The sequence below is a fragment of the Mus caroli genome, unplaced genomic scaffold, assembly GCF_978045245.1.
Source record: "Mus caroli unplaced genomic scaffold, Mus_caroli_1 scaffold_9, whole genome shotgun sequence".
Classification (NCBI taxonomy): domain Eukaryota; kingdom Metazoa; phylum Chordata; class Mammalia; order Rodentia; family Muridae; genus Mus; species Mus caroli.
This window is the reverse complement of record NW_028227264.1, coordinates 24,584,990-24,610,815: the sequence shown is the minus strand read 5'-3', so window position 1 is coordinate 24,610,815 and position 25,826 is coordinate 24,584,990. Positions and strand designations below refer to the sequence as shown.

The 25,826-nt window shown below is 36.7% G+C and overlaps 1 protein-coding gene across 4 annotated transcripts in view; it reads left to right on the top strand.

Moving 5' to 3' along the window:
- Nucleotides 1–25,826, top strand: part of Lama2 (laminin subunit alpha 2) — a 621,901-nt gene that overhangs the window by 537,890 nt on the left and 58,185 nt on the right. For all 4 annotated transcript variants that reach the window (XM_085842707.1, XM_085842706.1, XM_085842705.1 and 1 more), the window contains 6 exons: nucleotides 8,787–8,903; nucleotides 10,728–10,910; nucleotides 15,247–15,401; nucleotides 20,988–21,131; nucleotides 21,887–22,020; nucleotides 24,317–24,476. In XM_085842707.1, the coding sequence (XP_085698833.1) occupies nucleotides 8,787–8,903; nucleotides 10,728–10,910; nucleotides 15,247–15,401; nucleotides 20,988–21,131; nucleotides 21,887–22,020; nucleotides 24,317–24,476 (893 nt within the window). The remainder of the gene's footprint in view (nucleotides 1–8,786; nucleotides 8,904–10,727; nucleotides 10,911–15,246; nucleotides 15,402–20,987; nucleotides 21,132–21,886; nucleotides 22,021–24,316; nucleotides 24,477–25,826) is intronic.

Genomic DNA, 25,826 nt, shown 5'->3' with positions numbered 1-25,826 from the left:
GACTTTATTTTATTATATATGTTATACCCATGTTAATAAATAGGAATACTAAGGCACTGTTAAATATGACATAGAAGAAATAGCAAAATAGGAGCAACATCAAGGCATTAGCACTAGGAACAATGTTCACTGAGAGGGAGACTTGCCTGTTCAGCATCTGCCTCTTTTTGTCAGAAAACCTTCAGGAAATTCACTAGTGCTATCTTAGCCAGAGACAGTGTTCTACACAATACAAACAGGTACCCCACCTGCAAGTTACCTAGGTTTTGTTCTGCGTTCAGAACCAGAATCTAGGGCTTTAGGAGGTGGAAGGGTATTTCCCAGTCAGTTTAGACATGGTGGAGATAAATACAAATATCTTCAACTTCCTTATAACTCAAAGGATGGTGGTGCTTGAATGAAAGCAGAGAGACCTATCCTATTTAGCTGGTTTCGAGTTCAAGTACCTTGTTGGTTAAGACAAAAGAAGTCTACAGGCTCTCAGGAAGGAATAGGATGTAGAAGTCAAGTATTGTCATTCAGTTTTTTTAATTGAGGTGTGGAAAGAACTACCTTTCTACACATCTTAAACATTTAGAGACCCTGGCTCAAGACATGTGCCCCGCACCCCTGTCAGAAGGGGTCTGCTATGATTGCCTAGTGGGAGAAAGACCACAGCAGTTGTAGCATCTATTAGGGCCCTGTCATTCACTCACTGTACCCATTCCTAGAAGACCTAATTTGAATACTTTCTGCTTCATCAATGAGTTCTTTGTAAATGATATAAAATGCACAAGTATTGATGTGTGTGTGTGTGTATGTATGTATGTGTATGCACTTCCAAATCTATAGGAGATCAAAATAGCATAAGAAACTGCAATGAAAGCCTTATATTTAAAAGACATATTTTCATCTTGGGGAAAAAATGAGTAACCCACAAATTAAACTAAGGTTGTAATATGATTCATTTGATGTTCTATGCTTGGATCGGGAAGAATTATGGTCCAGGGATATTCTACCATGCAGACAATATGATTTCAGCTTTGTCTCTGATTTATCATGACAATTGATTGACAGCACAAATATACATCTTAAAGGTCCCATATATCTGAGGAATTATAAAACTATAAAACTGTAGACACTCATATATTCATTTGATATATATATATGTTTTATATTTAATGCATAAATCATAAGTTAATATATAATTTAGTGCATTTTATGTATATAAATGAACCTGGTTGGTATCAACTCCGGAAAAATAGAATTTCTTCTGCTAAGACCAATGTGGCTAATATACCCTTCTCTTTTAAAAATTATTTTCTATATAGGTAAAGAAAGAAGATTTTGAAATGTTGGAGAAAAGAATTCATTAATAGAATTAAAATAAGCTAAATCTTTGTAGGTAGTGTCAAATCTTTAAAGGAAGAACAGACTATTAAGGGTTTGTGATAGGTTCTCCAGTTGACATTTCAATTTTGAAGTTTACATTATTAATAGCCATGTTATATAATATATATAATAGCCTTCCTGCCTGTGTGACAAGGTGTTGCTTAGTGTGCATGAGACTTTCAACACAGCAAAATAAACAATACAAATAATAAACAAATAAAGTCAATGATCCAGAATAATGTAAAATGTTTTATTGATTTAACAAAGAATTGGATGTTCTAAAAGAAGGAATATGTGTACATATTTAAGCAAGGAAGACCTTACAAAACAATGAAAACAAGCAAAAATTATCTATACATTGGAAATCAAAATAAATAATTATATAGTTACATTTGGTTATAAAAAGAAAAATACATACCAGCAGGAACAGCCACAAAGGCTTTGAAGAAAATGACTTCAGGAGAAAGCGAAGCCATCAGGTTTCTACACTTACTCAAAGTCTTTTGATGTTATTCAGTTTTGAAGCCTAATTCACTGTTTTGCAAAACAACACTGAAGATTTGAAATAAATAAGAAGAAAGCAACCTGATCTGACGATCCTATCACTTCTCTTGTTTTAGTCACTGTGTCTAGATAATTAAGCAATGAACACAAATCTGTTTTTACATGGAAGTGGTTCCCTAACTCTTGGCCCAAACAAGTTGAGCTCTCTCCTAAATAATTCCTATGTCAGATACTTCCCCATACTCTCTATGCACCTTACCTCAGAGAATAGCAAAATGAAATTCTGGGAACCTGAAACTATCTTTAGCCCTAGCGTGGGTGTAGAGGACTCATGGCACTGTCCCAGGAACATGCAAAACCTGAGAAAGCACTGATAACTCTAGATGTGGTTTCCAACCCTGTCCAGGGAGCTGCTTTGGCTAGGACTTTCTGGTGTGGTTATGAATCACTGCAACAAGGGCAGATTTGCTGGCAGGCACATTCTCACTCTCCGCTCTGGAGTGCTTCAGCATTCCTCACTTTATGAGCTCCGTCTTTATCCTGCTCATGCCTGAAACATGATCTTCTATGAAAAAGTGGAGAAAGAAGGAGGGGAGGGAAGAGAGGGGGAGAGGGAAGGGGAAAGGGAGGGAGGAAGGGAGGTAGGGAGAGGCAGAGAGGGAGAGAGAGAGAGCTAGACAGACAGAGGGGAGAGAGAGAGAGAGAGAGAGAGAGAGAGAGAGAGAGAGAGAGAGAGAGAGAGAGAGAGAGAGAGAGAGAGAGAGACGAGCCCTAGAGAGCCAGAGCCAGAGAGAGGAGAGGGACCTTGAGGTTTGGTAGATGCAACTCTCAGAAAGAAGACAGAGAGAATGATGTGGCTACTGTTACTGGATGTTGCTTTTCTGCAGAAAGGAAAAGGCACAGATTTACACTCAGGTTGTGGAGAACAAGAGTTCTCCGAAAGGTAGAAGACTTAGATACGGTGATTACCATAGATAACTGTTTCCTCAGCTGTGTTATAATTCAGGCTGGACCGCATGCATTCTTTGTCACATCGTGGCTGTGGTTCCATTAGGCCTCACGGAGCTGTAGAACTCACCTTTCTTCTTTCTGCAGTTCTTGCGTCTGCTTCCACCTCAGAATCTGTGCTTCACCATGTCCACAGTTGCTTACCTGCCCTGTTTACAATGCCATAGGATGTTACCCTTGCTTCACGATGTTCCAGAAACTTCTGAGTAAACATTGTCAGGATGGATAATTAAGGAGAAGCCAGAGTCAAAGAGCTAAAACACAAAAATCTGAATCCTCAGAATATGTGCGTTAATTTTGAATTTTATATACATTTTTTATTTTCTAGTACAGAAAACAAAGGGTTAATAAACAATAATAATATTGAAATACAATTTGAAGGGTATCAGCCAAAATATTCCTCATTTATTTTTAAATATTTTTTATCCTCAATATTTTTCCACTGAGAATGCAGAAAATCGTATAAGCCCAGTGATATCCTCATAATTAATGGCTTTTTTAAAAAAGCCTGAATCTCTTGCTTGCTATAGAATTTGAATATTTTATTGATTATTGAAAAACTTAAACTCAGTAAAGAAGGTAAGAGATGAAATATATTGTTTTATTTCTTTTACCAAGGATGACCTCCAGGTTCTCAGTGACACTGTAATGCCTTAATCCTGGGAATCTACAGAGATGCTGTCCCTGCCGTTAGACCAGCTCCATTCCCCAAAGAAGGCTTTGGTAACCCACTCGATCACTTTATTTTAGAATCAGCAGTGAAGGCAGAAGTTAAAGGAAAGATGAGCTGTGATTGGCAAAAGATTCAGTGACTATATTTGGAAACTATATTTGAAAGGCTAGAGTCAAAAATAGTAATATATTAGTGATATAAATGGGCAGAGTGATATTTTAGAGATATGCTTTGCTGGCCTAATTTATGTTTTGTTTTCTGTACAGTTGGATCTTTGGCGTGCGTCAGCCAAAGTCAAGGACTTTAAACAAGATAATGTCATTGTATTAGTATAATATATACTATAGGCATGGCTGCGTGTGGATTATGACAGAGGTTTAATTGGACTGCCTATAAATGTCTTTATGAGTAGATCATTAGACAACAAGATGATGATTCTTCAGCTGCTTGCTGTTGATGCAGGTCCTACAACAGCCCTATGCTTAGCAATGAGATGGGCAGGCACAGTTAGGTTAAAGAAATATGGCTCTTTTCTGAGGAGCATATTCTCCCCTGGCCTGCTCCCTCTGGGTACCTGTACCAGTAAAAATAACAATCCTAGTGTTGGCAAGTAATACCAAGATGCAACTCATTCTAGGATTTAAATATACTTTTTTTAAAACTTAAGGAACAGCAGTTGTATGCACAGAGAAAAAATTAACTTGTATAACCAGATATAAAATAAGAACTTTTAGTTTCCTGGTTTTTGAAGTTGCCAATTACTTCCCCATTAACTTCTAGTTTCTGTCATAAGTGTAGCAACATTTTCTAGTACATTCTTTCCTACCTAGTTCCCAACCTCTGCCCTGTCAAATTATTGAATGTATATCATCATATGCATGGTATATAACTTTGTTAGTTTTCTGTTGATGTGATAAGACACGAAGGCAATGTATAGAAGAAATAGTTTGGCACTTAGAGTCTCAGAGGGTTAGAGTCCCTGATCTAAATGGGGAGCACATTAGCCAACAGCCGCAATGCCGGAGCAGTAGCAGAGAGCTCACAACATGAGACACAGCTACTAAGCAGAGAGTGGGAGACACTAGGGATGGCTTTTAAGACCTCAAAGCTCACCCCCCAGTGATGCACATCTTTCTCAAACAGTTCCACCAAATGAGGAATAAGCACTCAAATGTATGATGCTATCGGGACCATTCTCATCCAAACCACTACATTGCTTCTTACTTATTCATGAAAATGCTTTAAGGATCATTATATACCCACATAGTTTCTTATAATTCCTTTTAAAGGCTGCATCGTTCATACCATTGTATGAACATGCTATATTGATGTAAAAATATGCTTAAGTTAATTACCTAACAGTTTCTCTTTTTTTCTATGTTGAAGATCTAATGTGTATCCTGGATGATATATATTAGCAAACTCTTAAAATTTTTGTTGTAGATCTTACACCAGCTTACCTATAATTGTTCTCCCTCTACCTCATAAGTGCTGAGGTTTCAGGCTTGTGCCACATGTGTAATAATGGGGTATGTTTTATAGTAGCCCTGGGCCTGGGGACAAAGGTCAGTGGCAAAGCATTTGTTTAGAATGTGTGCATCCTGAATTTAATCCCAAGTACTGAAAAAAATTGCCAAACCAAATTCATGTCCATTTAAAATTCTAATACATTTAAGTGCTCTTAGAAAAGCAGAGTTGTCATTTTTGACTTCCAACACTCCTGTGAGCACTTGATATTACCAGACTTTCCTCCTCATTTTTATTATTTTCTTGAGAATTTCATACATGTTTTTATCATATCTACCCTCTCCCTAAACTCCACTCTAATCCATACCCTACTTCTTTACCCACTCAATTTCATGTCCTCTTATTTTTAAAACCTATCAAATTTAGTTTGCCCTGGACATTTTCTCTTGGGTATGTGGGCATCCAGTGGAGCATGAATGCCCTGCCAGGTTCCTTAACAAAAATTGTCTTTCCATCTTCTAAAGTTATCAGCCACTCCTCAACTATGGGTGAGACTTTGTGCATATCTCCTTTCCATGCTGGAACTTTATCTAGCTGAAGCTTATGCAGTTCTGGTGCATGCTGCCACAACCACTGTGAGCTCAACTTTCTTCTTGTGTGTAGGAAACTCTGTTTCCTGTTGGTCATACCCTCACCACCTTTAGCTCGTCATCTTTTGTACTCCTTCCTCAGTGAACCTTGAGCTTTGGGAAGAGGGATATGATATAGATGCCCCTGCTTTCTGCAGATTCTTAGTCTCTGTACCTTGACCAATTATGTGTCTCTGCCTTAATTACTATCCATTGCGAAAAGAAACTAGAGGAACTTCTAATGAGGGTTGAAAGATACACTAATCTATGGATATAGCAATTATGTCATGAGTACCCTGTTTAATACTATTTCAATTTAGTAGAATAATAATAGTAACTTCTCTCCTAGAGCCTATGATGTATCTAGCCAAAGCTTCTTGGCTACAATAATGGCAACCAGGTATGGATTTCATATTGTAGAGTAAAGTGGGTATTAAATCCAAGCAGATAGTACTTGGTTACTACCATGACCTTTGTGCCACTATTGCACTGTGCGCTGTCTTGGCAGGCAAGCTGTCATTATAGCTCATGGTGTTCACTTGAGGTTAGAACTGTTGATTAGATATGTGTGTTTTATTTCAAATATCATAGAAGTCAGGAAATTAGTAAGAAGTCATGAGGGTGCTTTTAAATGGAAGAAAGATGTAATTTAGTGGTTTAAGTGGGTAAACAAGACTAATAAGACAGGAAGAGTTATGTGGAATGGGGAGGGTGGGATAGAGGAGGAAATACATGGAGAAATAACTAAAGACCTTTTGCAGAAGTCATGTGAAAACTTACTACTGTAGAGGCTTCATAACACACATGTATATGTAAACACCTATATATGTATACACACACATATATAGATATACATATATATATAAATATATATTTGGTTCTTCTACTTTATATTTTTTATGATAGTGTTGACTATTTTATTTTAATTTTATAACTGGTTCTTTTTGTTTTAATTTATTGTAATCAACCTTTCTGGATTTTTTCCATTATCTTCAGTGCCTAAGACAGGGCATATTAGCCTATCCTTCTTGCGCATAGAGTGCACTCATGAGACTCTCCTCTCCTTTCTGAAACTGTAACAACAAAGGAGAAATGAGCTGGAGTTACTTAGATGGAGAAGTGTGCAGAAAGGTTGGGTATTTGAGTGGAGGTGGGAAGACCATTACCGCCTGAGGCCCTCATTTGTTGATGCTGCTCCTGAAATCATACTGTGAGGAAAGAGGGAAGGGGGTTGCTAGAGCTGTCAGACATTGCATGTGGTATGAATCACACACTCACTGGCAGCCAGATACCCATCACTACTACTAAATGCTGTCCAATGCGTCCCAAAAGACAAAAGAACCCTCTCTTGTCTGTCCTTTTTCAATGTACCTCCTTACCTGGAGAGTTTGCCTTTTTATTTCTCCATTTTGTATTCCATTAGGCTATCTTTTAAAAAATATCAGTGTTCATATTCCAAAGGAAATTAATGTTATGGTATAATAATCTATCAAAAACATATTCAAGGGGCTGAAGTAGTGGCTCAGTGGATGAAGAATAAGCATAAAAATCTGAGTTGGGATCCCTAGCATCTGGTGGGGAGGTTGAGATAAGAGGATTTGCCAAGTGTACTGGACAGCTAATCAAACCAAAATGGCAAGCTCTGTGTTCACTGAGAGATTCTGTCTCAAGAATTAAGATATTGAGAGAAAAAAAGAGACACAATATTGACATCTAGCTTCTACAGAGATATGTACATGCACACACAGGTGTGTATGATACACTTGCACTGCACAGGTACATCATATACACACATATACATACACATACACACATACACACACACACACACCCTTTTTTTTCTCAGAAATCGCCCACTTTATTCAGTCAGAAGTAGCAAATGCTATTCAGTGAAGCTAATTTTATGTAATTTGCTCTTTCAAGTTCAACTGCTCATTTGCACATGATGAAAGAAAAGAGGACTCATGACGAACTCCTTCACTATTCAGATTTTGTATTAGTGGCTTTTGTTGCTAGGATTTACTATGACTCTCTGACCTAAAGCCACTAATGGAAGAGAAAGTTTATTTGGCTTACAATTGGGAGGGGTGTCCATAATACTGGAAAGGCATGGATGTAGCCAAGCAGATGGAGCAGGAAACCAAGAGATCTCCTTCTCATCCACACCCAGGAAGTAGAGAGTGAACTTGAAATTTGGCAAAGTTAAAAGCCCTCAAAGTCTTCCAGTGACGAGCGTCTTTCAGCAAGGTCTGGCTGCTTCTCAAATGCTTTCGTAACTTCACTAAACATTACCAGCTACTGGGACCAAATGTTCAAATACCTCACACTACTGTAGAGGGGGAGTCACAGGGAGCAATTCTTACTCAAACCACCATATAGTCCTTAAATTAATCTTTGTTTTACCCCAAGAGATTTCAAAGTTCTTGACATTGCTAAAATATAAACCATATAGTTCTTATTACTATAAAAACTAACCTAAAGTTTAAATTTTAATACAAATACTACGATAAGATAAAGAAGCTAATATGGACGCATTTAATATTAAATCATCACTTGAAAGTACTGGTTTTGAGTACAAGATAACATAAAGCAAGACAAAAAAAAGCTTTATTGAAGTCTTTTGGGGGGATTTTGTAAAAAAATGTTGCTTTCTCTGTGAAAAATGGCAGGTTTATTTGGGTTGTATTGCTTTTCCTTTGCTTTAGTTTTTATTTCTGTTCCAAATAATGCTGTGCTGCTTACCGAAATAGGATATTATTATCTATGATTATATATGAGATTTTGAACACCTAATACAATGTTCCCTTTTGATAATAAAATTTGAATATGTAAAAATCAATTGGAGCGAGATCAAGAGAGTAACAAAAATGTGAGTAAACTAATCTTTTAGAGACTTCTAACCCATAGGAAATCATCAAATTAAGTCATGGAGAACAGAAAAGAAGAGAAAAATGGCATGACTAAACATTCTCTAATGCCAAATGGTCATAGATCCATGTATTTAATGCAGAGATGTGTGAATGGATAGAAGATAATAAGTAAATTATATCCTTCTTCTTGGCTTTTTGTTAATTGAATTTGCACATCCAAGAATACTATAAACTGTTTCATCTCTTTTTGGCTTATGTTCACAGGAAATCACAATGACCTAAATGACCTGAAAACCAGGTTAGAAACTGCTGACCTTAGAAACAGTGGACTCCTAGGAGCTCTAAATGACACCATGGACAAGTTATCAGCCATTACAAATGGTAAGCCTCGGGGTCCCTGCATTCTACAACAGCTTATCTGAAACATGGAAGAGTCTTGGTAGCTTTTACCATTTTCCTTAACATTACATTTCCATTAGAGGCAGGCTTTCTTAATTCTACATTATTCTTTTGAGAATCAGAACCTCATTTAACAATGTGACTATGTTTTTTCTTTGTTGCCCTTAGCTGACATGCATATGAATATGTTATGTAAAGGAAAATATAGATGTCATATTATTATGTTGTCATCCATATTTTGTCCTAAGAAGTCTAGAAGCAGTGGGAAAGAAAAAAAATCATACTGTACTGTTCTCTACTAAAATGAAGACAAATTATTAGAGTATATACAGCGACAGACAAGAGCCTATAGCAATTCTAAGTCCTGCTTGGCTAAATTGAACTCCTCAAACAATCCAGATTTCCAAAATATTACTGGTCATCCCATTTCTGTAATATCGTCCAACCTATTAAAACTATTTATAATTATTATTTAATATTAGTTTCTGACAGTGAAAATTCTTTTAGGAATCTTACTTTTATACTTTACCAGCAGACTACAGTGAATTATAACTACTTATTAATCAATATGCTTTAGTAAGCATATGTAATCTCTCATGCTAATTCTACGAGGTGGATACAATTGTGATTCTTATGGGATACTAAAGGCCATTGTTTACAGTGATGTGTATAACATTTGAGCTTTGCAAGTTACCTTTAAAGCCTGTGTTCTTAGCCACCTATACATCCACACAAGCATGGATATGTTTGTACAATTGTTTTAGTGATTTTATATATATGAAATATATTTTAAAAAACAACCCACAAATATAAACAGGTTAAAGAAACAGATTGAATTTAGCTCATGGTTTCATTGTATGGCCCACTGATTCCCCAGCAGGCTTTGTAGTGAGACAGATCATTGTGGTGCAAACATGTCATGAAGGAGAAGCCACTTACCTCACAGTGGCCAAAAAACAGAGAGGTCCAGAGGAAGAAGGCTGGGAATTAAACCCTTCAAAAACATACCTCAGTCTCTTACTTCCTCTGGTCAGGCCCCACAATCTTTCACAGTTCCTACCACCCTAATAATGCAATGAAAGTATGATGTGATCAGTGAATTAATCCGTAGATGAAAGAGATGCTCATCGTTCAAACAGTTCCTAAACTCCTAACTCTGGCAACAAGTCCTTTAACACAGGAACCCACAAAAGTCATTTTATATCCAGACCACAAGAACTATGCTTTATATATATAAGTTATGATCCAGAAATAAGGCCTTACATACAACAAAGGAAATACTAAAAAATTAGATTCTACTCTATTGAGTAACTCTTTATGGAAACTCTTGACCATTTGGAACCTGGCAAAGTACCCATGCAGAAAACAAATAGAAATACCTAATCACAGGCTCTAGCATTCCCAAAAAGTCTACCTTGAAATGAAAGCATAATCTTATTCCTCCCGTGGACATACAGGTTAAATCTTAACTCTAGTTTTGATGTAGTTAAATGAACCATATGTATGTATTCCACCCTTTAAGATGTGCAACAGGAAATCTCAATATATATCCTCTAAACTGCAAATTTAGAAAATAATCACTTTGCTGTCCTAAAAACTAATTGGACACTTATAATAAAGCTCCCTGAGAAAACTTAATTTAGCTAAAAAAAAAAAATCCAAAAAACAATTGCTTTATTTGCTACAGCTGATTGAAACACAGTTCTGCCTTTGCCCATTGTGAATGCATCTCTAAGGTCAGCCAGTCGCAAGCATGGATCAACCTTTTTTCTTTGTTTTCTTTCTCATGCCCACTTGTGCCAATAGACACGGCTGCTAAACTGCAGGCTGTCAAAGAGAAAGCCAGAGAAGCCAATGACACAGCAAAAGCTGTCCTGGCCCAGGTTAAGGACTTGCATCAGAACCTAGATGGCCTGAAGCAAAACTACAATAAACTAGCAGACAGCGTGGCCAAAACGAACACTGTGGTGAAAGATCCTTCCAAAAACAGTAAGAGCTCCTTTCTCACTGTGACAATATCATCTATTTCTTCATGCTGTGAAGGTAGCCTAGACTCACAGGCAGTAGAGCTTGAAACCCTTGAATTTGTGTGCTATCACATGGGTGTGAGAATTGCAGATCCCACTCTGCCAGCACTGACATCTCCCAGCAATGCCTGGGAGCCTTCTTCATTTAATTTTATCCAATAAAGGGGAGGATGGGAATACTCAAAGTTTATAGGCTATTTGGTATGCTGATGTCAAAACTTTTTAATCCATTAGTGTAATTGAAAATACGTTTATAGGCAGGTGATTGTAATGCTTAAGATTGGAGCTGCATGGAGCACAGAGTTTAAGGGATGCACTTACTAGCAGTCGTATTAGAGCAAGATACCTCTTTAAAATGAATTAATGTTAGAAGATTTTGTTAGAGTATTTGTTATTTAGAGTCCAATTAATATCTCTAGGAAATAAAGCATTTATCTACTTTGTAACTACCACTCTCATTGACTTAATTAGAACTTATTGAGAAATCTGAAAGAATTTCGTGGAATGATTTATATTTGTATATAAATGTAGTTCACAAACATTGGTATTTCTTACAATACTTTCCTTCATTGTTACGTGATAAGATAGTGTCTTGGCATATGATTTCCATAAAGGGAATGCCTAAGTTCTTTTTACTTTTTGCTTCTAAGAAACTAGACTATCTACTAGAATTTTTATAAAGTATAAGAACATTTATAGACTGGGACAGCGGGAGACTTAGTTATGGTGGTCATTCACGAAGATGCTCATGTCAGCTTCCTGGGCAAGGAAAAATTATGTACTTCCAATCTGGGAGGAAGAAAGAAAGACCTACTTCTTACCTCCTTAACATTCTTCAAAGAAGAAAGGGGATAAAGATAAATGTTATTATTTTTTACCTAGACCCAGAAATAATTCCAGATTTTTAGTCAGCCCACTGGAGTTATTCCTTCTGACATGCCACAACATGTCTGCAAGTCAGGAGAAAACATATTTAAAAGTAAATTTGCCATTTTATTTCTCTCTCTCTCTTATATGTAAGCTATCATTTTGTTCTGGTTCAGGATAAATCTCAGCTGATGATTCCATTGTCATTACTATTGTTTATTGTATAACTGTACCCTCCAAAAAAGAAACATCTACTGCAAAATATTAATCCAATATTATCTTTTTATCTTAGCAACATTTCCTTCAGTGTAAACACTCTGCTAAAGGGCTTTTTTTTTTCTTTTTTCTTTTTTTTTTTTTTTTTTTTTTTTTAAAGATTTATTTATTTATTATATGTAAGTACACTGTAGCTGTCTTCAGACATTCCAGAAGAGGGCGCCAGATCTCGTTGCGGATGGCTGTGAGCCACCATGTGGTTGCTGGGATTTGAACTCTGGACCTTTGGAAGAGCAGTCGGGTGCTCTTACCCACTGAGCCATCTCACCAGCCTTTTTCTTTTTTCTTAATTAAAATGTTTTTCATGCAATGTTAGTTGATCATATTTTGTGTGCTTTTATCTGAAATACTTATGTGAATTAAAATGAAGTGTATTTGTAAAGAGTATCTATTCAAAAGTATCACTTTTATGATACTTTATAATACCTGTAGAAAATATTTTCCTCATGAATTTTCTAATTTCTTTTTGTTTTACTTCCATATGAAATTACCTGCAGAAATCAGTATGTATACCTTCATCTGTATGCTTTTCAGTAACTTCTGTTATCTTCTGCTTATTGCAAAAACAGCTTCAGTTTTGCATGTGACCATATATTGGGACTGCTTTAAGTACTGCATAGCTACTCTTTACATGATCACCAATTAATATATGTAAAAAGAATCTTTTGCCAATATGACTATTCTGTGGGTGTATTCAGTATAAAATGTTTTAATAGTGCTAGGGAAACCTAGTATAATATTTAATCTTATGCACATAAAAGTGTAAAACTGACTTTTTCACCAGATTGAGATAAATTATCATGTCCATGATAGGAGAAATTCAGCCAAGGGGCATGAATGACTTCCCCGCACATGAGTTAAAGTAGCTTAAATAGATCATGTCATCATCACCCCAAAAGTTTACTCTTCCTCCCTCAAAGTAATCATTCTCGTAATTAAACCGGTTCTAAACAACTCTCCTTGAAATAAAATCCGTCCTAAATAAATGAGTAACTTATCTAACTATAAAAATATTGTCTCTTAAACATTTCATACTTTGACGTGAACTTCACAGTACTACAAACAAGTAGGAAGAATGATAATAAAAAAAAAAAAAGAAAATCAAACACATCAAACTCTAATGAACATGGTTGAGGCTGGCCTTGGTGGAAAATATTACAGAATAATTACATGACTATAGACGCACTGAAGAACACAGCCTTAAGACACTGGAGAGTGCAAGAAAAATAAAACTGACATGAACAAGCTGAGCAACTAACAAGTTAGAATTCAGGAAAACAGATACTTGGAGGGTTAATCAAGAAAACGAAAGCACAACAGGGTGGTTCCTAAAGGTGATAGAACTATATAAAGGAGAAAATATAACAGAGAAGAGAGTCCTTAGGAAAAGTGTATGCTAGTACATTCTAAAGCTTACAACATACAGGTGATAATATTCCAGAAGAAACCTCCATTTATCAAACTCTAGCTGGAGAAGCTATTTTAAAGTCTACTCAGTCATACAATTAGGGAGCAAAAATGAGAACACTTTCAAATACTACTCTATGAGAAGCCTCAAACCCAGGATCACAGATGACTCAGGTCTCAGAGTCACAGAAAGATGATTTCCACAGGGTTTAAATGGCTATGGACAGTAGGGGCGAAGGACAGAGGGCAAACCTTCATTTATTTCCATTTTGAAGCAATTGAAAAGGCTTCCAGGAGATTTAGGAGAAGTGGGTCTAATATTTACCATAGCCTTAGTAATCTTGGTTTAACTCCTCATTTTCTTTGTATGAATCTATCTATAGAACTCCATTAATTCTAGAATAACTTGTAGAATAATAACACCAGAGGGTTAGAAGAAAGAGAACACTGGACAAGTACAGAAAACAAGAGGTACCAATGACATGCTCCCTATACAGCTAGAGCCTTGATCTAGTAACTCTGCAACTATTAGCAGTAGTTGTACATTCTTTTTAAATTCCACCAAAAATACAATCCACATTAATGAGCATAGATCCAAGCTACCTATCTCACAGTATAGTTTAAAGATGCTGGTGTTTAAGACCCATGACTGAGCTCAGTAGTCAAGCTCTTCTCTGTCAAGCACTGGGTCCTGGGTTCTGCCCTAGCTCAGATAAAACCAAAATGAAACAGAAGAATAGTTCATGTCCAGGTGAACATATTGAATTCAGTCCTAAAGATTATTTCTCAGCATCCCAACATCAGCCAAGCAGGAGATTAATCATTGTCTAACTGAGCAAGTAGCTTTGGACCTTATAGAATTTTTTTAGAGTCACAATTATAGAAAGCTGAACAATACAAACAGTTAGATAACCAATGTCATGGTTTGGATAGGATGGCCAGCATCCTAGAAATCCAATAATTGGCTTCCCACCCCTTATACACCCCTCCACAGTGTCTCCCACAGATATGTGACCACATGCTAGAGGTCCTTGGATCAGATAATCTTTAACTATTTTTAGATTAAAGCTTTTAAAATTACCAATTTTCAACCTTTTTGTAACCAACAAAAAGAGCAGTTTAATATGAACACAACCAATACACCAATACAGTATTGAATTGAAATTTGAAAGATTTAATTAAAGTATAACAAAGGACTTCAGATTCTGTGTTGTTCAACATGATAATGTTCTTCAAGCCATGTCTCCATAGCTTCCCTCGCAAACATGTGCAAAGAAAGACAAAAAAAAAAAGAAAAGAAAACGATTTTGCATGCATGAGAACCTTAATTTTAATGTGGATTGTGTGTGGACAGACTAGGTGATATTTTAAAGACACCCCATTTTCATTTTTTCTGTGACTAAAGCTCTATCCTGTAAAGGTCAGCTTTGGAATGAAAAAGTCAGCTCTAATTAAGCTTTTCATATCTTCTGCCTTTAATGCCAAATTTCATCTTAATCACAAAGCCAAAGACTTTCTCTAACATCCCTGGCCTGCTCTAATCTTAACAAAACTATTCACAGTTGGCCTCATGGTATCATCTTTTAGCCATCAATCACGCTCTGGCTTTTGTCACACTGGTAAAATGGAATTAATTAATTAAGTTTCCTGCTGGTCTGTCTCCTATGTCTGTGGTGGTGGTAGCTGGTTGAGGTGGGAGTTGGTGCATGCACGCCCAGTCACACGGAGGCTAATTTTGTTCTGTGCAGTTGCAGATGCAGGTACTTCTGTGAGAAATCTAGAACAGGAAGCTGACCGGCTAATCGACAAACTCAAGCCCATCAAGGAACTTGAGGACAACCTAAAGAAAAACATTTCTGAAATAAAGGAACTGATCAACCAAGCTCGGAAACAAGCTAATTCTGTAAGATCTTAATTTCAGAATTAAGAAATACTAATAAGTGTTCCTGTAGTTCCCAGAGAGAGTTTGCCTCAATGGGACCTGATCAATGAGTAATCTATTACCTTATAAATTTAAGGCTATGTTGGGTAGGTAGGAAGAAGTAGCACTTTTCCCCCCTGTAGATTTCAAAACCGTCTCATGAAGATAATAAACCATACCTACTGCTTGAGAATTAGGAAGTCTAGTATATTTTGATTCTTTAATATACTAAATCAAACAACAAAAGGGCACTTATTTTTTTGCATGCTGGAAGGCATATAGGTATCTTACTCATGAAAGACGTAAAAAGTCCAATGAGTGAGGTTACAACCTGAGTTCACAAGCAAGCATAGGAGAAATAGAATCACTATTTTAGTTGTTATATAGCTTTTGCTTATTTTTATAAACACACACACACAAACAACTTACTTTTTGCAGATTTGTTTTTTATATTTGTGGAGTAAAAATAGGAAATATCTCACTTGGAATTTTGCTATGTATTTATTCAGTTAGAAGAGTATTCAGATGAACAGAACTCTGTAACATGCTAAGGTTGTCTACATTTTTATGGTATTTACTTCTTTTGTCTGTGCCACAGTGTGTGTGTATAGGTCACATGACAGTGTGTTGGAGTCTGTTATCTGCTTCCACCCTTTAGGTCCTAGAGATTGAGCTCTGTCAGGATGGAAGCAAGGATTCTCACTCACCATCCCTGAACTGGGATACTTAAATGCCATTGTAAAGCTTTAGATATGCAAACTTAAACCATGATAACTTTAGAAATGATAGATTTTTATTAAGATAGTTCTCAGTATTGTTGATTTTAACTTCAAATTTCATAAATAAAACTCAGTAGCTAGGATGATCAGAAAGAAGTTATCATTAATTCATCGTTTATTTTTAGTAGTGGCCAAGAATATGCCTGAATGATACCACATATTTGTTCTTTCTTATGTGTATCTAAGACATCTAAACAAGGCCATGGCAAGTTCCAGAAGAACATTGAAAAGAACCTTATATTTATTAAAAAAAAAAAAAACCTCAGTGAGAAAACATATTAGAGAAAATGGATAATACAAGGCAAAATGAAGCAATAATGATATCAGTGAAGATGCCTATTCAATTATAATATGAAAATGTGTGGTATGATTGACAGGTAATCATCATTGTGTGCTTTCTGTACAAAGTAAAATAAAGCCCAGTGTTACAAGCTTACTCAGAGACATACACGATGAAAAACTCTATCTCTTATACTCCACGCATTTTCCTGTGAAGTATACAAAGATGAATTAGTCAGGCGTTGTACTCAGAGGGTTGATAACGGAGTAGATGGAAATCGGCATTAATATTAGCTTTCTGTCTTCTCACTGCAAAAGAGCAGCTCAAGGAAGGGTGGGTTTACTTGGCTCATGCTTCCCAGGGATCTTCATGGCAGAGAAGATGGGGCAACAGGAGCAGGAAGCAGTTGGTCACATTAGGTCTGTAGTCAAAAACCAGTGTGATCAATGCTTGTGCTCAACTTGCCTTCTCCTTTTGGTTCAGTTCAGAATCCCAGCTCATGGAAAGGTACTGTCCACACTTAGGATGGGTCTTTTTCATTTAATCTAATCTAAATGACAAGCTGGACACTTTCTCTTCAGTGAGTATGGATCGTTTCAAGTTGAAAATCAGTGTCAGTCAGTACAACTCTGCTCTCTGAGAACTTGACACCCACATACATCACTTGTCTGACCACTTCGCCTGTTAAGCTCTGTCTTCTCAGTGCAAAGTGTATTCAGTCCAAACTCAAATATCCCCATATTCTCTGGCAGTTTCAGTTCAATTAGACTTTTTCTGGAACACAAGACTATTTCTGAACTGGGAGCCCCAATCAAAAAAAGAAATAATAATGCATATTTCTAATAAATATTGACACAGAATAAGCCTTTCCATTCTGAGGGGAAAGAAGGAAAGGTTAGTTGGACAGAAACACAACAGGGGAAAATAAACCCTGGAGCTCCATGTCCAGCATCCAGCGTTCATGACAGAATGTTCTAGGATATAAAAGGTGTGGATAATCTCCCTCCTCCCTCAGTTCTGCCCCCACCATATAGTGCTCACAGCTTTTCCCTTTAGCTCTTCTCCATTCCAGTAGTTTCCCTTGTTGGACATCTCATGAGTCTGGCTTGTAAAAATTACCTAAGGTCTCCACTGCAACTTAGGGTTTACCTTTACCAATTCAGGCAGTAGCCCCTTATAACATCCTTGCCAAATTCCAGTCCTACCATACTTTTCCAAGTCTCAGCAGCTTTCCGGAGATGTGGTCCAAGACTTGTCCTGTCAATCAAAATTGGGTTATGAGGTGTGGCAACAAACACCTTTACCTACTGATCTATTTTGCTAGCCCAGTTAAGACATTTCCTAATCAAAGAATTAAATGCATTTCTTTAAAAGTGGTTATTTCAGCTTGCCAATTGTATAATTGTATAACTTATACTGTCTTTAAATGAATGGCCTAATTGCCAGCTGAAAAAATGCAGTATGCAGGACATTGGGATACCCAGCAAAATTTAATTGTGTTTATGGTGTTTAGCAGGTGAATAATACTGTGCCAGAACCACCTTAGCAACATCAACATCTTTGCAGTAACTTTATAAGCCTCACCATGAAGTTGCATTACAATGTAGTGATCAGTAGAAATGAACATCCCAACAGGATATTTGTGTTTCAGAAATTTCACACCTCTTGCAAGAGGGGTATATCTGAGAGGTTTCTCTTCAAGAATTGTGTAAATGCTCTGTTGTGATTTAGCTATTTTAAGTTGTTCATATGCAGTCAAACGCTCTACCACTGCCTATACACCCACTGGAAGTCAGAACATATGGCACTTACAAGAATAAATGTGTAGTTATGATCGAGTTGTAAACAGTTGGACTGCCTGAATATTCCAGGTATTCAGGGTATATTAGAAAAACAAAACACAGCAAGTCCAAAGGGTTTTATATGAATGGGTAAGGACAAAGCAGCAGGTGGCTCTGCAGAATTGTCCTGGCATATCGGGTTAATACTGTCCTTTTCCTCAGAGAATCAGACCTTATGGATATGAAAAGTGTATGACAGAGTATCGTAGTTGCAAATCTTAGTAAAATGAAGTATGCCTGGTGTTTAAATGGTCACATACATGGACTGGGCTCCCAAGCTGAGCTTTATCATTTCACTTGCATGCTGTCTTCCCATTTAACACCCCTTTTCTGGTGCAACAATTGGGTGATCTATTACTTCTACCTCAGTTTGGAGACAAGGTCTGAACCTTATCCTATGACCCTGCATTTCCTATACTCCTTCCTTCCCTATACCAGAATTATTTAATTGGGCTTTTTAAAGAAACATGGCTTGTTTATGATTCAACCAGTGATACTGTGGCATTAGAGCTAAGCCTATAAACCATTTATGAATAAAGATAAAACAAACTACACACAGTTACTTTTCTTCGTGAATCAAGACCTTTTGTGATTCTGAAAATGGCCCTGTCAGGGATGGCTGCATCTACTATTGAATTGTATTCATAAATTGCAGTCAAATCTTTTATTTCATATTCTCTTCGATCCTCTTATGATATCCATGGCACATATAACCTGCCTCAGATACTAAATTTGCTCAGTGACATGTTTTTTTGTTTTGTTTTTGTTTTTGTTTTTTTCAGGAAGCTTTTTGTTCACACACTGTAAACTCCTAAAAGTACATCGAATAGCTTACCTTTGTTTGAACATTAAAAATTATCTGACAGCTGCATTTTTGTCTAACTACTCACTATTACAGGGTCTTTCTGTTGCTTTATCCTTTTAATCTCTGACTCTCAGATAACTCTTTGTACAGTGCTATTCTGCTGCCTGACTCTTACCCACACAGCCTCTTCATTGTCCCAACACCCAGGAAAATCTATACTTTCCTGTGATCCATTCTGCTTTGACTACTCTCTGCACTCCATAGAGCAAGGCAAGTCTATCCTAGGGAGATAACCATGGGCAGCTTATAGGAAGAACACAAAGCAAACATGAGGTCGACGGTGACCCCTAGGATTCAACCATCCATTGGCTAGTTAGATCACACCTTTACAAAGGACAAAGACACACACCAAAATCTAAGTTGACTCTCTAGATCTACAAGTACAGACCACCATACACAGCCTGGTTCTTTGCAGAACATTTCTCTGTATACAGACATTGGCTTAGTGACCACATATAGAAACCGTTGTCAAGAACAGGCCACTGTAGGGTCAACAGCTGAATCAGCAGACTTGTTCTTTTTTCCAGAATCTTTCTGTCTTTCAGAGCCAAACAGCTCTCCTTGATTTTCATTTCTGAACATAAAACATTTTACATCTAGAACCTCCCTCAGCTTGTTTTCCTCTTCCATAGACAAGATCCACAATGCCCCTTACCCTAACCAAAGTGAGACAAGTCCTGCAGATACCTGCTGTATATGCCATGTTACAGAAAGTTGTCTGGTAACCTACTCAATCTTAGAGTCTGCACAAGTTTTTCATTGGAATAACAATAATATTAGTTGTTTTTTCTCAAATGTGAAAGCTATATGAGTAGCAAAAAGTAAAAGAAGTCATGAAAAAAATGGGAAATTGCAACCAGGTTAAGTCTAGTGGGTATCCAAGACTAGACATTTGAACAAGTTGCAAATCGGTTTCACATCTTCTCTTCTCCTTGCCATCACTATCAGCCAGCAGAGCAGCAATCACGGATGGTGATTTTGCACCTGACCCAAAAGAAATTAAATCCAGTAATCAAATAGTGCTATTTGTGACTGAACGAAGCCTCCTTTCAAAGAAGTAAAATTTGGCATGAGCAGTGCCCTTCTATTCACATAAGAATTCCATTCTTAGCAATTTATAGTAATTTTTGAAGTACTTTTCAAAAGAAAAGGGAGCTGTTACATGTATTAGTAGTGATAGACATTTGGAAATTATTTCCATCTCATTTCCTGGTAACCTAATAAGAAGTGTAATTTATTCTGAAATATATATTCAGAGAGGAATGATTAATAATCGTATTGTTAGAAGATCTAGAACAAACTCTGCCTGGCCTCCTCTAATTGTAAGTGCATGGCCGGGCTGGCAATACCCTCTTGAAAACTAAGCAAAAACTGGATTCCTCTGAAAATGATACCCAAATCACTGGAAATTGAATTAAAACTTTTTTTTTAACAAATAATCTCAGTGAAGACCATTTCCATTTGTTTTTGTGTAAAATCCCATTTAGAAAGTTTGTCTTCAAAGGATAATGTGAAGGTGTGTTAGCTATATGGTTTATAAACAATGGCAGGCTAATAAGCCAGAGGAAGAATTACAAGAACATCAAGTGTAAAATGCTAGTAGAAAACTAGTCTTCTGTGCACTCCCCAGTCAACACAATATTGTCTGCTTATGGATATCTAATGATACTACTTGGTGACTGAAAAAATTACTTCAAATAAAAGAGTGAGGATGACTGTCTGCTAGTTCGGAATATACTTCAAACCTACATACAGATTTAGTCATAGAGACTCATAGGGTTTTGTATCTTGTTTTCTTTGAAGATCAAAGTATCTGTTTCTTCGGGAGGTGACTGTGTTCGAACATACAGGCCAGAAATCAAGAAAGGAAGCTACAATAACATCGTTGTCCATGTCAAGACCGCTGTTGCCGACAACCTCCTTTTTTACCTTGGAAGTGCCAAATTTGTAAGTCTAATATACAACTTTTTAAAAGCTACTGGGTATGTGTAGCGGTCAAAGGTTAATCAGTTAGAAAACTATATAGACTATAGTAACAGCTCCAAAAAAAAATATCTGAAGTAGCTTTTCATGGATGAAATCTCATAATCTTAGCTGTGGAATGTTTGCAGTTCTAGTTAAGTTATAAGTATAAACAGGTAACAATTCTTTCCTGTATCCAGGCATATCTCTTTTTGTCAGTGTGCTGATATTTGTTTTGCATTATGCTTGGTCAGATCTAGCTGTTTAAAAAGAAAATCAAATAAGAATTATTTTTTTTGTTCTCAAATTCAATAGTAATAGCCTTCCATGTTAATGAAGTGAAAATAACAAATTGTGTATGAGTTCTAACCAAGGCAAACTCTTGCAGTTTGTTAAATTTATGACTCAAACAGAAATTACACAAGTTCTATCTGCAAACTCTAGCACAGTAGAATTAATGTGACTTGTTGTATATGGGTGATTCTTAAGGTGAATAAGGTGTTAAACAGACTGGCTCTGACAAAAGTCAGCATTTGCTATTCATTTGAGGAAGCCTGTCTCACTTGTGTTAAAAATTACCACAGATTCCTCTGATATAAGATGTGTATCTTGGTTATAACTATGAAGAATTGTCAATCCAATTAAGTTACATGTCATTGAAAAATACTCTCCAAAGCTCCACTTTCAGAGTGCTTTGTCCTGAAGCATGGTATTTTTTTTTTCCTGTTTCTTCAAACCAGATTGACTTTCTTGCTATAGAAATGCGTAAAGGCAAAGTCAGCTTCCTCTGGGATGTTGGCTCTGGAGTTGGCCGAGTAGAGTATCCAGACTTGACCATCGATGACTCCTATTGGTACCGTATTGAAGCATCAAGGTAACTTCTCAGCAAAGAGTAAGATAACTGGGTGGCATGAGAAAAAAAATCCATTGCCATTTCAACAATGTAGCTGCATATGCATGTCCATGTGTGCAGAGATAATATGCTTTGTATATAAATGTATGAAAGTGCATTTGTTTTGCCTGTTAGAAAAGGACATGCATTCAAGGTATAAAGCCAGAGAAGCTATTCCAATCCTAACTTCTTAATCTTATGTTTTTGGTTATGAACCAAGGCGTTAATGGCTGTGCCATTTCTCCAGCCCCTGCCTTCTTAATCTGTTTTCTGATAAGAGTTAGAGTCAGAGAAAAGCTGATTCTTTCACATCTTCATCTATAGATACAAGAGAAAAAAAAATGCTGTTACCTGTTATTAAACAGACATGAGGACATAAGAATTGTCATTATTATCTTCATTCACTTCTAGTCTATATAGCACCTATAATCCCAGACCTATTCTATCTGAAAATACTGGGTCCCATATCTAACACATAAGATCTACCCATAGTATTTTAAATGGAAAGTATGGAGCTGAATCAACCCTGTTCTCTCCAAAACTCTAATTTGGTTTTCGACATCTAAGAACATGTAGGCTAAACATGGGACCATATTAATCCTACTACTTCTCCTTAGCATATCTTCTTTTTCCAGTTCATAATTCACCATTGAACCCAGATGAGCCAGTAGTTAGGAAGAGCTGTTGAAGATGCCAGGCTGGTGTTAAAGCTCATCAGAGAAAGATAAAGGCTAGGGGAACGATTTTTTGTTGGCTCTACGTGAGGGATCCAAACAGTTTAATTCAGTTCAAATGGGATTAACTTTTCTACAATAAAACATTTGAAAGGAGGGCTGGGGAGATGGCTCAGTAGATAAAGTGCTTGTGCTGCAAGCATAAGGTCAGAGTTCAGACCTCCAAGACCCATGTAAATGCCAGACAGGTGTGGTGACTCTCCAGTAATTCTAACACCCAGAGAGCAGTGAGGAGAATCACTAGAGTGAATTGCCTAATTTTCCTAGTCATATTAGTGAACTCTGATCTCAACCGCCAGATTGTCCCTCAAAGAATAAGATGAAAAAAAAATGATTGAGGAAGACTCTCTTCAGCTGTGGACATTCCCATGCATGTGCAGACAATGCACATGCAGTCTCACACACTTGTCCACCCATACACTTGAATTATTCATATACAAGCATACCAGTGCACACATGCACACAAATGTTTCCATGTTAACATGATCAAAAGCAATAACTTTAGTTCCTTTTAAGATATGTACATGAGAGAGAGGAGAAAGAGTCAGAGAGGTGGGAAGGGGAAAAGGATAAAGTTCAGATCACCCCCTTGTTGGTATCAGAAGGACTGAGTACTTTACTCTGTTTCTGGACGTTTGTGCTCACATAGTACAGTTATATCTGAAGAGATTCACCCTATTCAAGAGGCCTTGTTGATAAATTCATTCTCTTGTTTCACAGATTTCACTTAGCACTGCCTCCACAAAAATAGAGTTTACTGAAATGAAACAGCAGAGAGAAGGCTATGATTAGGAAGGTTTGTTATGACTGCTTGTCTCTGAAGAGACCAGATTTTCATATTTAACAACTTATGGAAATCAATCATTTAAAAAAAGAAAATGAAATGAAATGATAACAGCTTTCAGGGTTTTTTTTTTCCTATAACTGAATTTAAAAGAGTACTTCTACAAATCTGTATACAGAACTCTACAGATGAACAACTATGTTCTATACGTTAAGATGACAAGACAAACAATGAGGCCTGCAATTCTAGGGAGACTGCTCCAGCAAATTAAGATCCATTAGAGAGAATTTTAGGCAAAATTGTGCAGCTTATGCTGCAGAAGCATGGCTCATTTGGACTCTACTTGCCAACTTAAATTTGACAAAATAATAAATGAAGTCATAAAATTTGTTTATGTTTCATGTCATATAAAGCAGTAAATTATTACGTAAAGCAAGAGGAAAACTCTTTCCTTTTGATCTATAATTGTTCCATCAGCTAACTTCGGCTGTCCTTTCATATCAACATTCATACACAGAATCAGCTTTGTTGTTCTTTCCCTATTTGTATGTTATGATAAATACTTAGCAAATGTCAGATCTTTGTGTTGGCTTGAAAAGCACTGACTTAGTGCTTAGCCCTAAACACAGTTCACTGAAGTTACCTGAGATGAGTATCTCTACTTTATGGCTGTGAGACCTGAGGTTGATCAAATGCGATGCAAATTTCATTTTTTGTATTTTCTTCCCTTCCTCACTTCCACACACATGTATGCCTGAAGAACGGGAAGAAATGGATCTATTTCTGTGAGAGCTTTAGATGGACCCAAAGCCAGTATGTTACCCAGCACCTACCATTCAGTGTCTCCTCCCGGGTATACTATCCTAGATGTGGACGCAAATGCAATGCTGTTTGTTGGTGGCCTGACCGGAAAAATAAAGGTAAGGAGTTGTTTCCATCCCTTTTTCCTCTTATAGACAACGAAGAGAAGGTGTGGAGAGTGCTATAAACACCTGTCCGTGTTTTCTTAACTGGTGTTTGTGAATCCATCAATTTAAGGAATGTTCTTCTTTGGTGGTTTGTTTCTCTTTGCTCTAAGTTATTTTTTGAGACGTGGTCTTACTGTGTCTAGCTAGGCCTGCTTGGAACATGTAATCACCCTGTCTCAGCCTCTCAACTGTTATAATGACAGGCATGTGTCATGACGCCCAACAGAACCTCCATCTTTGAGTTGTGAACAACCCAATCTGGAGGCACCATATTTCTAAGATTTCGATAGTACTTTATTTCTTAACTGTGACATGTTTTTTTATTTTTTTCTTGGCATTTTTTTTCAGTCACTTCAAAAGCAAAGTGTTTCTTAGCTATGCATCATTTTTGCAATTACTTTATGATTTATAAAAGTGAAGTGCTATGAAGTTCAAACATCTAATTAAAAGATTTACAAATCTTCAAGAAATATCATAGGGGCCATACACTTCCAAATCATGATCTGCTTTAAAAAGTTTTTGAGTTGCTCTTCTCTTCTTGTTTATGGAGCAATATACTTAATATTCATAATAGCTTTGTGGCAGGTCCTTGTGCATTTCAATTGCAGAGTGCTTGCATTTGAGAGAAGCTTATGCCGATTAGATGGAATTAGGTGTTGAAAAAACGACCCATGGGTGAGATGTAAGAACACATCTGAATATAATGGGTAATCCTGGACTTGTCACAATCACCCTGAGATGAGATTAGTCAGAGAATGTGACAAGCCAGGATGACCCCACATTCGTGAGAACTGACTTTCTCAGAGTGTGAAGCTGATTTCTTTGCTCTGTGCAAAAAATGCGACTCTGAAATATGAGAGCTGATTCCACAGCTGCACAGTAAAACCATCCTCTTCCATAAAACTGCATATAAATATATACAGTGCATAGTAATATACAGTCATATTGACAACTTTCTCTGCTCTCCTAATGAAAATTAGGGCAACACAGAGTAATACAAGGTCATGAATTTTGAATTCATACCCAGGTTAGATTTGTATCTTCCTATTACTTAAAAAAATGTGGCCTCAAATAAGATATTTAACCCCTGGTGCTCAGTGTTCTGTAGTACAAGAAAGCAGTACGAACACATCCCTTGCTTTTGGGTTAAAAGAAACAATGATAAATGTCTATAATATTTTATAATCCTCATTATGTGTTAAATTGCATTCTAAGCAATTTACATAATTCAATCAATATTCAGCACGAAACAAAGTGTCTTAATGTATTTTGGCTACTCAATTTGTAAGCACTAAACAAAAT